Source organism: Pantherophis guttatus, chromosome 3 (genome assembly GCF_059756535.1).
Source record: "Pantherophis guttatus breed Tessera chromosome 3, ASM5975653v1, whole genome shotgun sequence".
NCBI classification, from domain to species: Eukaryota; Metazoa; Chordata; class Lepidosauria; order Squamata; family Colubridae; genus Pantherophis; species Pantherophis guttatus.
Window position 1 is genome coordinate 205,282,065 of NC_142065.1, and position 13,044 is coordinate 205,295,108.

At 42.3% G+C, this 13,044-nt stretch overlaps 1 protein-coding gene across 5 annotated transcripts in view; it reads right to left on the reverse strand.

Annotated features, from left to right (window-relative positions):
- Window positions 1-13,044, reverse strand: part of ST3GAL1 (ST3 beta-galactoside alpha-2,3-sialyltransferase 1) — a 133,946-nt gene that overhangs the window by 24,468 nt on the left and 96,434 nt on the right. For all 5 annotated transcript variants that reach the window (XM_034434824.3, XM_087890911.1, XM_087890910.1 and 2 more), the window contains 2 exons: window positions 7,708-8,294; window positions 1,380-1,576 (listed from right to left, as the gene is read on the reverse strand). In XM_034434824.3, the coding sequence (XP_034290715.2) occupies window positions 1,380-1,576; window positions 7,708-8,019 (509 nt within the window). In that variant the 5' untranslated portion in view covers window positions 8,020-8,294. The remainder of the gene's footprint in view (window positions 1-1,379; window positions 1,577-7,707; window positions 8,295-13,044) is intronic.

Here is a 13,044-nt window from a genome sequence, read left to right on the forward strand (position 1 = left end):
GGAGAATAATTTGACCCCCCCTCTTCTTTGTGGCAGCCCCTCAAATACTGGAATACTGCTTTCATGTCGCCCCTAATTCTCCTTTTCTCTAGACTAGCCAAGCCCAAATCCTGCAGCCGTTCTTCATATGTTTTAGTCTCCAGGCCTTTCATCATCTTAGTTGCTCTTCTCTGCACTTTTCCCAAAGTCTCAACATCTTTTTTGTACTATGGTGACCAAAATGTCAGCGTTCCAAACTATGATTTTCCAAGCGCTGACATGAATGAGTAGGAAAGAGCCTGTCAGAAATAGTAGCTTGACTTTTCAACCAGTTCTTTCCTCCTGGCAGATAACGTCACCTAGGTGATGAGAGGAGGGGGGAATTCCTGTGACTTGTAGTAACTGAAATGAAAGATGGACTTGGAAGGTGGCCAATGAGACACTGAGATTTGAGGAATGGAAAGGGAGGGGTTTGGGATCGGAGGATCAGTTTCGGCTGCAAATGAGTCCAGGACTGGATTGTTATTCTTCAATAAATAAGAGATTTCCTCAAAGACTTTGTGTTTGAGAATGAAACTTATTTGAGATAACATCGGAACCTGACACAAAATTGGTTGCAGTATTCCAGGTGTGATTTACTAGGGTTATACAAAGCGGTACTAATACTTCATGTGATCTTGATTAAGTTGTTTCTTGGACACCATTTGTCCACGCCTGGCATGAGCAGAAAAGAAGGATTGTTATGGAAAAGAACGGGAAAGAGATGAAGGCCCATTGTGTACAAATTGGATTCCTTTCAAAGGTGGTATTCAGCCAGTTCGGACAAACCCATAGCGCCGACAATCAGTTGGCCCCTCCCACCCGCACCGCTCTAACCTGTCCTTTATTTCCTGCTTTGTAGCTCATCTCAATCGCACGGCACAGCTGATTCCCCCTCCCTTGCTGTTCTACTTACCGTTGCTGACTTGGAAGGTAAGCAGCCAAGCTTCTAAATGCTCCATTTTCAGCACTGCGTGCAAATGCCTTAAGCATGTGCGTGTGCACGCAAAGCGTGTGCTCACTGAACCGGTTGTTAAACCAGCAGCATCCCACCACTGATTCCTTTCTACCATGGCCTCTTTTGCTTCCTGAAAAGGATGGCTGCCATGTGTAAAGAAGATAACCCCTCATCTTTCTACTGCTTTTTGTGGATGAAAGCTACCCTCTCTCTCCCTCTCCCTCTCCCTCTCTCTCTCTCTCTTTCTCTCCCTCTCTCTCAATCTCTCTCTCTCTGTTTCTCCCTCGCTTTTTCTTTCTCTCTTTCTCTCTCTCTCTCTCCTTCTCTCTCTCTCCCTGCCTCTCCAGCTTTTGTCAAGTCCACAGGAGAGATTACTTGAACCGAGGGCCTTGCAGCTACTTACCTAAACACAAGGTCATGAGCATCAATATCTTGGCCATACTGTGACTGCCGAAGATTCCCTGAATTTCCTATCACAGCACACCTCCGACACCGGGAACTGCTCCTGTCCAAAAAGTGCTCCCAGTCTCCTGGAATGAAGCTGAAGAGCTCCTGGATGGTCTCATTCATGGTCTTGGGACTTCTCTCCCCCTGGAGTTTCTGTGGAGAAGATTTGGGGGACTCACTCTGACATTTTGAATAGTTTGAAGACCCAGAGGTCAGAAGGCATCAGGTGACAAAGTCTAAACTCTTCATAAACTGCAGAAAAAACAATTACTACCAACCTGCCTTCCATTGAGGACCTGTATACTGCACGAGTCAAAAACAGGGCTGTGAAAATATTTACAGACCCCTCAAATCCTGGATATAAACTATTTCAACTCCTACCCTCAAAATGACTCTATAGGGCACTGCACACCAGAACAACTGGACACAAGAACAATTTTTTTCCGAACACCATCACTCTGCTAAACAAATAATTCCCTCAACACTGTCAAACTATTCACTAAGGCTGCATTACTATTAATCTTCTCATTGTTCCCACCACCCATCTCCTCACACTTATGACTGTATGACTATAACTTGTTGCTATACTCTTACGATTTATATCGATTGTTTCCTAGTATGATTTGATTACTTGTTTGTACCCGATGACTATCATTAAGTGTTGTACCTTATGATTCTTGACGAACGTATCTTTTCTTTTTATGTACATTGAGAGCATATGCACCAAAGACAAATTCCTTGTGTGTCCAATCACACTTGGCCAATAAAGAATTCTATTCTATTCTATTCTATTCTATTCTATTCTATTCTATTCTATTCTATTCTATTCTATTCTATTCTATTCTATTCTATTCTATTCTAATTCTACTCTACTCTATTCTATTCTAATTCTACTCTACTCTATTCTAAAGGCTTCTGACTTAGATGAGCCATGCTCATATGATCTGTAAAGCCAGAGGGGGGGGGTCTCCAAACTTGGCAATTTTAAGACTTGTGAACTTCAAGAATATGGTTGGCTGAGGAATTCTGGGACTTGAAGTCCACATGTCTTAAAGTTGCCAAGTTTGGAGTCCCCTGCATAAAAGCATGCAATTTGATGGTCCTCTACCTCTCTGCATCACTGAAAACTCAGCTTTCCATAGTCATGTCTTTAATGTCTTTTGCCCTCTTTTATAGGTAGCGTAGTACTCCACTTATGGTGCTACATCTGGGGTTATCATTGGAGTGAATCCAAAAGCTGTGTTCTCTTTCCCTACCTCAACATGACCCATCCTTTGTCACAAAGTCCTCTCTATCCCATTCATGGAACCCATCATAATTACAGTCCAAACTTTCAGCTAATGAAACCATGTTAATAGTTTCACTGAAACCTGCAAAACTTTCCTAGCTATAAACCTGGCTTAAGCTATGGTTTGTTTGGCTTAGGTCATTTATAAACCTAGCCACAATGGTATATACAGGAAACCAGAGATTATTGAGTATACTTTAACTTCATATGTTCAAAACAGGTCAGGATAAAAACAGCCATTTTTCTTGAATATACAGTGTCTATGTTCTGGCTAATTCCTTCTTTGCTTTCTCAGTTTCTTGCAATGATTTATTACAAGCAAACATGTTTTCGGAAGTTATTGGGTGTCCTCCCACCCCGAAACCCAATTATAATTGAAAATCAGAACTGAATCAGCCGGCCAAACTAAAGACCATAAAGTCTCAGTTGCTGCCTTCGATGTTATCGATCTTTTGAGGTGGTTGGGAAGATTTTTGCTATCTGGATCAATTTAATAAGCTTCCCTGAACATTTGTCTGCCAGAAACTTTTCAAGGACAGTTTAGTTCAGACGTGGGGTACCACATTACAAGCAGGGATGGGCTTCAAAAATTTTAGTGAAGTGAAAAAGTGAAGGCTTTTTGGATAAAAATTTGGTGGGTTATGCAGAATGTTTTAAAGAAAAAAATTCAGTTTTCTCCACAATTGTTTTTATTGGGTATAGTTAAGGGTTTTACATCGGGTGAAACAATATATTGATATATTGTATATTGTACAATATTGTATATGGTGACAGCAGCAAGATTACTGATAGATCAATATTGGAAAAATGAAGCTATGCCTACTATTGAGGAATGGACTTTGAAGATGGCCAGTTTTGCAGAGATGGCGAAGATTTCAGCATATCTAAAAGATCGCTCACAAGAGACTTATGAATGGGAGTGGAAAAAGTGGATAGATTATGTGCAGAATAAATATCAAACTAGGAAATATCAGATAGCTTTTAACTGAAAGTATTATATAGAGATAGAATAATTGAATTTTGTGAAGATGTGAAAAATATACAGGGGGTGGAGGGGTTCAAGTTTTAAAAAAAGGGGATTTTGATTTGGATTATATTTTGTGGAAGTCTGGGGGGGAGGGGTGGGCTAGGGGGGGTTAGGGAGGGTTAGGGAGGTCAGGGAGGTTAGGGAAGGCTGTGGGGGGGGGAAATTGGGGAGAAAATGTAATTGTAAAACTTTTTCAATTAAAAAAAAAAATTTAGCAAGCGGTTCTCTTCCCAGTTGCTGGGTGGGCGTGGCCATGGTGGGTGTGGCCTAGTTGGCTTCCTGCACCATGGCAGGGGGGCGTTTTTGCCCTCCCCATGAAGAGGACTAGATTTGGGGTACACACATATTCCTTGGTTCCAACTTGGAGCCTCAATAGTAAGGCCTAAAACTTTGGTCAAGGCGAAATATTTCTTTCTCTGCCAGGAAGGAGTTACTGAGATGACACAAGGTATTTTTATCTTAAAAGAGCAGACTGGCCCAGACAGATGCATCCTGTTGTTCACTTCTGCATTCCACCCTAAATGTCCTGTATAACATATGATAAGTATAAGTAACTCCCAGTATATTCATGTGACTCCCTTTTTGCTTTTATCTATTACCAAATGTCTGGACTAGGCGTCTTTCGGTTCCTCCTAAGACCAAATATGTCTAAATGTAACACCCAGACAATGTATACGTAATTTAGAGCATAAAAACAACACCTTTGTACACCCTTCGGGGTTCAGACAATTTGCTGTGCTTACTGCTGTTTGAACCTTTATGCATAATTTATTTATTTATTTATTTGATTTTTATACCGCCCCCTCTCCCGAAGGACTCGGGGCGGTGAACAGCCAAAATTTAAAAACATACAATATAAACAATTAAAATACGTTTAAAACAGAATTGAATCCAAAATGGCTCCCCAATTTAAAACGCCTTACCCATACCCCTATAAATAAGACGAATTTAAAATTTAAAAATTTAAAATTTCCACATTTAAAAAGGGGGAAGATTTAGGCCAGGCCAGCTTGAATGGGTAATAAACCTTTCCTGCATTGAAGAGCTTGGTCTGGTCCCGTCTTTTCCTACAACACCCAGGCTCCGGAGCCTTTCCTCAAGCCTCTGGGAGGGTGAAAATGGCCTCCCCATTTCTGGCCTTCCTGAACTTCCAGTAGGCCTGTTTTTCGCCCTACCTGAGCCTCCATGTGTGCCCTGCACTTACCTGCATGCAAAATGGGCCACGTGGGGACTCCTGGGAGGAGAGGGATGGGAGGGACCAACCAGGAGTGGGATTTGGGGGTTCTCCGAACTGCACAGAATCTTAACTACAGGTTCTCTCGAACCCCTGAGAACCCCTAGCAGCCCACCCCGGGTACCACCGCACAAGCCATCTCTTTTTGGACAATACAAAGGCATCCATCTACTTTCTTTCCAATAAGAGCAAGTAAATAAGGAACAAGACAAAGCTTCTTGGGCAAAATGTCATGAAACTAGTGCAGTGATGGCTAACCTTTTTGCTGTCGCGTGCCAAAAGTGGGGATCATGCGGGGGGAGGTCGCGCATGTGTGTGCTCATACCCATAACTCAATGCGCCCCACCCCCGCACATGTGTGCATGACCCCCCTGCGCTATCCCCACTTTTGGCACGTGATGGCATGGTGGGTCCAGTAGGCCCATTTTCCGCCCTCCCCAGGCTCCAGAGTCTTTCTTGGAGCCTGGGGAGGGCAAAAACGGCCTTCCATCCCCCACCCCGGAGGCCCTCTGGAGGCTGGAAACAGCCCATTTCCCGACTTCAGGTGGGCCTGGAAGGACCGAAAATTAGCTGACCAGCGCGCATATGCGTGCTGGAACTGAGTAGGGCAACACTCGCGTGCCCACAGTTATGGCTCCGCGTGCCACCTGTGGCACCCGTGCCATAGGTTCGCCATCACAGAACTAGTGAATAGAGTGCTAATAGAAAATAATATTTATACCTCAGAATTTGCTCTCTGAGCTTGGGTGCTTCCTTGCAGACATTTCATGACCCAACCAGATAACCATATCAATGCTAGAAGGGAGTGTGGTTTGCTCTCTGTTTATGCACAAATGGCCTGCCCTCTCATTGTTAGTGGGAGTGTCCTTGATGGTTCCTTCATGACTGCTTGATTGTTTATCTGAGCTGGTAGTTCCTTGATTGATTGGGGTACTGTTTGTTTATTCATTCGTTCATTCATTCATTCATTCATTTTTGTATGGTTGCCCAGCTCAATCAAATGACTAAAGACGGCTTACAATTCTTTACTTGATTAATCTTGGTGTTAATGTAGACAAATCAGCCATTAACAGCAGTGGTGAAATCCTCCGCGGATTGCCACCGCTTCGCTGCCCCCACATGCGTGGTGCGTGCTGTGTGCATGTGCAGTGTGCACCAAAAGCACGCAGAGTGCACACACGCAGTGCATGCCAAATGCGTGTTTTGCATGGAAAAAGGAGGCTTAACAAGGTAAGTAGAAAAGCAAAGGGCGGGAACAGCTATGCCGCGCAATTTAGATTCACTAGAAAGCAGGATTTCCTGCTGTTTAGCAAATTTAAATCGTGCGGCACAGCTGATCGTCAGAAATACCACTTTGGACGAACCGGTAGCTTTTTTTAAACTACCGGTTTGCCTATCACTACCGGTTCGACCGAACCGGTGTGAACCGGTAGCATTTCCTGTTAATCACATTTATCTCTATGTGATTAACAGGCACATAGATATAAAAAAAACCCCTGTATTATCATTCAAAAGAGACAATCAAAAAGCTAAAAGGCCATAATGCCTCCTTGCCAGCAATTGACACTTATATATGAACAGAAAGCCAACCCCAGTCTTTTCTAGCACTGATGTGCTTGTGATTAAAGTGTTGGACAAGGATGGGAGAGTTTTTCCATCCTGATGCAGTGGGATTGTTTACAGGACAGTCCTCGATTTATGACCCCAATTGAGCCCCAAATTTCCAATGCTAAGCAAGACACTTGTTAAGTGAGTCCTACCTCCTTTTACAACCTTTTTTATGCTACACAGTTGTTTAGTAAACCAACACGGTTGTTAAATGAATTATGCGGTTGTTAAGTGAATTTTGTTCCCCCCCCCAACTGACTTTGTCGGAAGCCAACTGGGAAGATCATAAACAGTGATCACATGACCTGCAACTTGCCCTAAATATATATATACCGGTAGCCCAAATTTCAATCACGTGACCACGGAGTGCTGCAACCGTGCCCAAATGTGAAAACTGGACATAAGTCCCTTCTTTTTTTCCCCAGGGCCGTTGTAACTTCTAGCGGTCACTAAACAAACTGTGGTTAAGTCGAGGACAGCCTGTAGTCTATCCCAGGGCCCAAAGAGCTGCCTTTCAATTGCCCCTTCTCCTTCCTCTCTATTGTGGCCCCCCCTGGCGGCCAGCAGAGCTGGTAGTAGAGTCGGACAGTGAGGAGGTTGGGGAAGAACATGGACCAGTCCTGGGGGCTGGGGAAAGCTCAGACGAGGGCTCTGCATCGGAGGCAGAGAGGGAGCTAGACATCAGTGAGGCAGAGGAACAGCTGGAGCCTGTTCCCAGTGTGTGCATGCACAGAGCTGCCAGAAGACAAGAACAACTAGGAAAGCAGGGTCGACTCGGGAGTAAAGCCACACCTTGGAGGTGATTGACCCCTCCCACTGGAAATAAAAGAGGAGTGAACGGGGAGGGGGCTTTTGCAGGAAACAATTCGTTCGTTCTGTGACTCTGAGAGAGACTATGTCAAATTTTGCTTTGTACTGCGTTTGGAAACTAGTTACATGGCACCTTGCCAAGCGAGATAAGGTCTGTGTCGATAAATATTCCTTTGAAAAACTGTTTGGACAGGCCTTGCTGACTGTGAACAAACGGAATTCACAGTCGTGCAAATAAAAGAGGTTTTGCTGGGACCAAGACTCTGCTTCATGCTTTTTAAGGGAGCCCAAGTCAGAACACTCTCCTTCCTACTCACCAGCCACCACCTGTAGTTCTCCTGGGGCAGGAAGGCATTTTGGTTGGTTAAGAAGGGTTGCATAGTTACGTTGAACCTTTCTTCGAACCAGGCTGAGCCCTCTTCCAAAATGCAGGTGTCACAACTGCAGGGCCGCCTGGGATAGTTCAGCAGTTTTCTAACCTGCTCTGAAAACTGGTAAGCGATTTGCTTGGGATCCCAAGAGGTAGACACCACGTTGTTGGTGTAGTTGAGCAGGAAGGACGTGATGGTGATGATGAAGAGTAAGGCAAGGGTGAACATTTTCAGGCCCTTGTTCCGAGAGGCCATCATTTTGGCAGACTGGTTGACTCCTTTTACTCAAGGGGTCCAAAGAGGAGTAGAGGTGGGAATTAAAAAAAAAAAAAAAAAAAGGAATCCTAAAATCTTTTGTTTAGCCACGAACAAGCCGTTTACTCCAAGGAAAGGCCCTTGAGGGGGTCTTCTGGAGCGATGAAAAGAAAGCTGATGTTCTCTCCTCTTGGTCTGCAAGCAGCTAGGCCAAAAACACGTCTTTTCATATTTTTTTCCTTCTTCCCTTCTCCTTGAACGGCAGCTGACTTCTTCTTCTGTAAATTGAATCAAAACGAAAGTATTGTAATTTTCATTTTGAGAAGATATTACTAGCAAACTCAGGCTTAGGTAAGAAAAAGATACTTTTACATAAACTCTCTCTCCCCCTTCTCTTCCTCCCATCCATCCATCATCTATCTCTCTATCATCCATGTCTGTCTGTCTGTCTGCCTGCCTACGTACCAACCCACCCATCCATCCATTGTATCTCTCCCTCTCTCTCATCTGTCTGTCTGTCTGTCTGTCTGTCTGTCTATCTATCTATCATCTATCTATCTATCTATCTATCTATCTATCTATCTATCTATCTATCTACCATCCATCCCATCCATCTGTAAAATCATTGTCATCAGGAATAGGTAGTTGCAATTTTGGTGTTATAAACTGATAGGACTTCCTTTTCCACCTGGAAACACAAAACCTTTGCTGTGCCTTTTAATATATAGCTGCGACATTTATGTTCTAATTCTTGTTTTAAATGAATAGAAATCAAACTCTAGGAAGAGGCTGGACTATTATTTGTCTGAAATGGTAGAGGGTCTTCTCCTTGAGCAGAGACCTCCAAGATCCCTTCCAACCCTGTTATTCTTCTCTTTGTCCCAACAGGTCCTTCCTGAATTGCAAGAATTTTATATAAACACTTGCAGTGTCACACAATGACATCCGCATCTCTGGCTAGCTGAATGGCAGACAGCTGTTATGACTGACTGACTGAAGGTTTATTGTGATTGTTGGCTAACCAAAGTCCAGTTGTGCAATCTGAAGTCTAGCTTTCCAAGCATTTCATGGACTCTTTCATTAAGCCTCAGTTGGGATCTGTTCTATTTTTGTTGGCTGTTCCTAACAAAAGCGCATGTAACAGAATTAAAAGTAGGCAAAAAAGCACAGCATATCTTCATTGGCTGTGTGCAATAGACAAACCTTAACTTGTCCCTCGCACAAACTGTTTTTAATTTGCTTAGTTTAACACTCTCCTCCCCCCTTTAAGGTTGGTTCAGTTAAGCCTCTGGGTGGGCCCTGCTTCCCTATCTTGAGGGGTTCTCCAAAATTTGCTGTCAATTTTTGCATTTTTAATATGGGAGAAGGAGGAAAGTATTAAATATCAGGGGATTAGCTGTATTGAATTTAACACACACATACAAACGAGTGGTGGGTTTCAAATTTTTTTACTACCGGTTATGTGGGTGTGTCTTGGTGAGAGTGGCATTGCTTGGTGGACGTGGCTTAGTTGGCGTGGCAGGGGAAGGTTACTGCAAAATCCCCATTTCCTCCCGATCAGCTGGGACTCAGGAGGCATAGAATCGATGGGGATGGGGACAGTCAGAATTTTTACTACCGGTTCTCCGAACTACTCAAAATTTCCGCTACCGGTTCTCCAGAACTGGTCAGAACCTGCTGAAACCCACCTCTGATACAAAAAATTCCTTTTCATTCCCTTTTCCCCAGCATGGGGTCAAAGATACTTTTCGTTACTGCCAAGTTTGTGATAGATAAAATAACCTTTATTGTCACTTTTCTGTGCACAGTAGCACCCAATAAAATGAAATTCTGATGCCCGGTCTCAAAAGAGTATACATATGCACACACACACAGAGTCATATAAGTTATAACAGCACTGAAAAAGTGACTTATAACTATTTTTCACATTTATGACCATTGCAGCATCCTCAAGATCAGGTGATCAAAATTTGGATCAGTGGTGGGTTGCTCCCGGTTCGGACCGGTTCTATAGAACCGGTAGTAAAACCGGCGGGAGGCTCCGCCCACCGACCCCGACGTCATCAAAATGCTTCTATGCATGCGCGCGCAACCCCGTTGCCAACCGGTAGTAAAGGTAAGTAGAACCCACCCCTGATTTGGATGCTTAGAAACTGACTCATATTTATGACGGTTGCAGTGTCCCAGGATCAAGTGATCTCATTTTATGACCTTCCGACAAGCAAAGTCAACAGGGAAGCCCGATTCACTTAACAAACTTAACAACCGCTGTGATTCACTTAACAAGGAAGGTTAAGTGGCAGGAAAGGTCGTAAAATGGGGAAAATTCACTTAGCAAATGTTTCGCTTAGCAGTGAAAAATTTGGGCTCAATTGTGGTCATAAGTCGAGGACTAGCTGTATACACAACACACACACACACACACACACACACACACACACACAGAGTATATATACATACACACACACACACACTCATTATAGGAGAACACCAGACTGAGCCCGAGGGAGAGATTAAACATGTCATAAATCATGAGCCCCTGCGTGAGCGCAAGGGATCGATGTTCAGCCCACTTAAATGCCTTCTTAATTCCTGCTCATTTCCCTTGACCGTTAGTAGCTCAGATTTTTGTAGAGAGCTTAAACTCGCAATAAAACTTTATACTCATTTGAACTGCCTGAATTTCTTGATTTCCCTGGCGCTTGACACACACATATATACATATATGTACGATGTATATTAATCACAGTCCATTTTGAATACATAGGGGGAAAAAGAGTCGTGAGTTAAGCTTATGGGGCAATGATTTAGGCTCCTCATCTTTAATGTGGCAGTTAGAAAATTATGGAGATATATTTTTAATCCTTCGTAGAACTGTGTCCAAACTCCATAAGGAAATCAATTCACATACGGTATCTTCACTGCTACTAAATGAAAATCAAGAGGTTGAGAATATCTTCTGATGTAATAATAAAGGCATCTCGGCAGACTGGAACAATTGAGTTGGTTTATAACAGAGAATGATTTCAATTGCTCAGAACATTATAAAACAATATTTTACAATAAAACAGTAACAATAATACGGCCCACTATGAGAATTACAAAATGAAAATAAATATTTTTGTAATATAGGTGATGTTCCTCTGATGAATCTTTATTGGCTTTATAGATATCTCCAGGTAATTTTCTGATCAACAGATGTGGAAATGTTTTCCTACTTTTTGCTGTTGTTGCTGTTATTGATTTGATATTATCTTATCAAAGATATCTATTTCCCTCCAGGTTATCACTTCTCCCTCCAGGTTATAACTTCCTGATATAAGAAATAATAAAAAAAAGAATTTGTCTTTTCTAGTGCAACCGTGGTGACTCAGTGGTTAGAATGCAGTATTGCAGGCTAATTCTGCTGACTGCCAGCAGTTCGATGCTCATCAGCTCAAGGTTGACTCAGCCTTCCTTGCATCCTGGACCTAAATTGTTTCAACTCCTACCCTCAAAACGACACCAGAACAACTAGACACAAGAACAGTTTTTTCCCTAATGCCATCACTCTGCTGAACAAATAATTCCCTCAACACTGTCAAACTATTCACTAAGGCTGTGTTATTATTACTATTAGTCTTCTCGTTCCGATCACCCATCTCCTCCCACTTGTGACTGCATGACTGTAAATGTTGCTTGTATCCCTACGATTTATATTGATATTGATTATTTCCTAGTATGATTTGATTGCTTATTGTACCCTATGACTATCATTAAATGTTGTACCTTATGATTCTTGACGAATGTATCTTGTCTTTTTATGTATACTGAGAGCATATGCACCAAAGACAAATTCCTTATGTGTCCAATCACACTTGGCCAATAAAGAATTCTATTCTATTCTATTCTATTCTATTCTATTCTATTCTATTCTATTCTATTCTATTCTATTCTATTCTATTCTATTCTATTCTATTCTATTCTATAGAACAACCACAAAAAACCCAAAGAAAAATCTTTTTTAAAAAAGTTTTAAAAGTGGCCCATTCTTCATTCAAAGTATTGTACTCAAAACTTCTCATTGCCTGCATCTTTGCCAAGGTTTGTTTGATTAACTCAGGACATTTTTTTAAAAGATGGCACTTTAATACTCTATCTAGGTTGTAACTTCCTTATGTAACAGGACATGCCCTTTATATATAATTAAAATCCTTATATAACTCCTTTGTAACAGACAACCAGGATTTCCTGGTTCTCCCTCCCATCCGTGATCTCATCCTGCTTTGTTTAAAATTCAGCCAAATTTCGCCAATTACAGTTACCAGATCCAGGTGCCAAAATCTAGATGTTGGATGGCCACAAACTAGTATGGAAAATTCCTAAAAATTCCTAATTCGGTCAGCTATTTAGTGGTCACCCAGGTTTTTGCAACTCAGATCCATTAGTTCTGCAGAAAAAAAAAAGACCACAAGAGATGAAATGGTACCAGTTTCTAGAAAATGAGTTTGGGGCAGCCCAAAATGTATTTTGAAAATCACAGGTGCCTCTGACATGCAAAAAAAGGGCCTGGTGGCTCAGCAGACTGATAGTATTGTGATTAAGACCAGCTGTCTGCAATTACTGTAAGTTCGAATCTCGCCAGGCTCAAGGTTGACTCAGCCTTCCATCCTTTCTAAGGTAGGTAAATTGAGGACGCAGTTTGTGGGGGCAATAAGCTGACTTTGTATAAATATACAAAAGTATGAAGGCTATTGCTTAACGCATTGTAAGCCGCCCGGAGAAGGGCGGCATATAAATCAAATTAAAAATAAAATAAAATAAACAAAAATGTATTTCTTTGTCAAAGTTGCATCAACAGTGGAACAGAGATCTATGGAAGTATAGAAAATAGAAATATTTATGGAGGTCTATGGATCTAAGAAGAGAAGGACCAGGGGAGACATGATAGCAATATTACAATAGTTGAGGGGCTGCCACAGAGAGGAGGGGGTCAAGCTGTTTTCCAAAGCACCTGAAGGCCAGACAAGGAACAATGGATGGAAACTG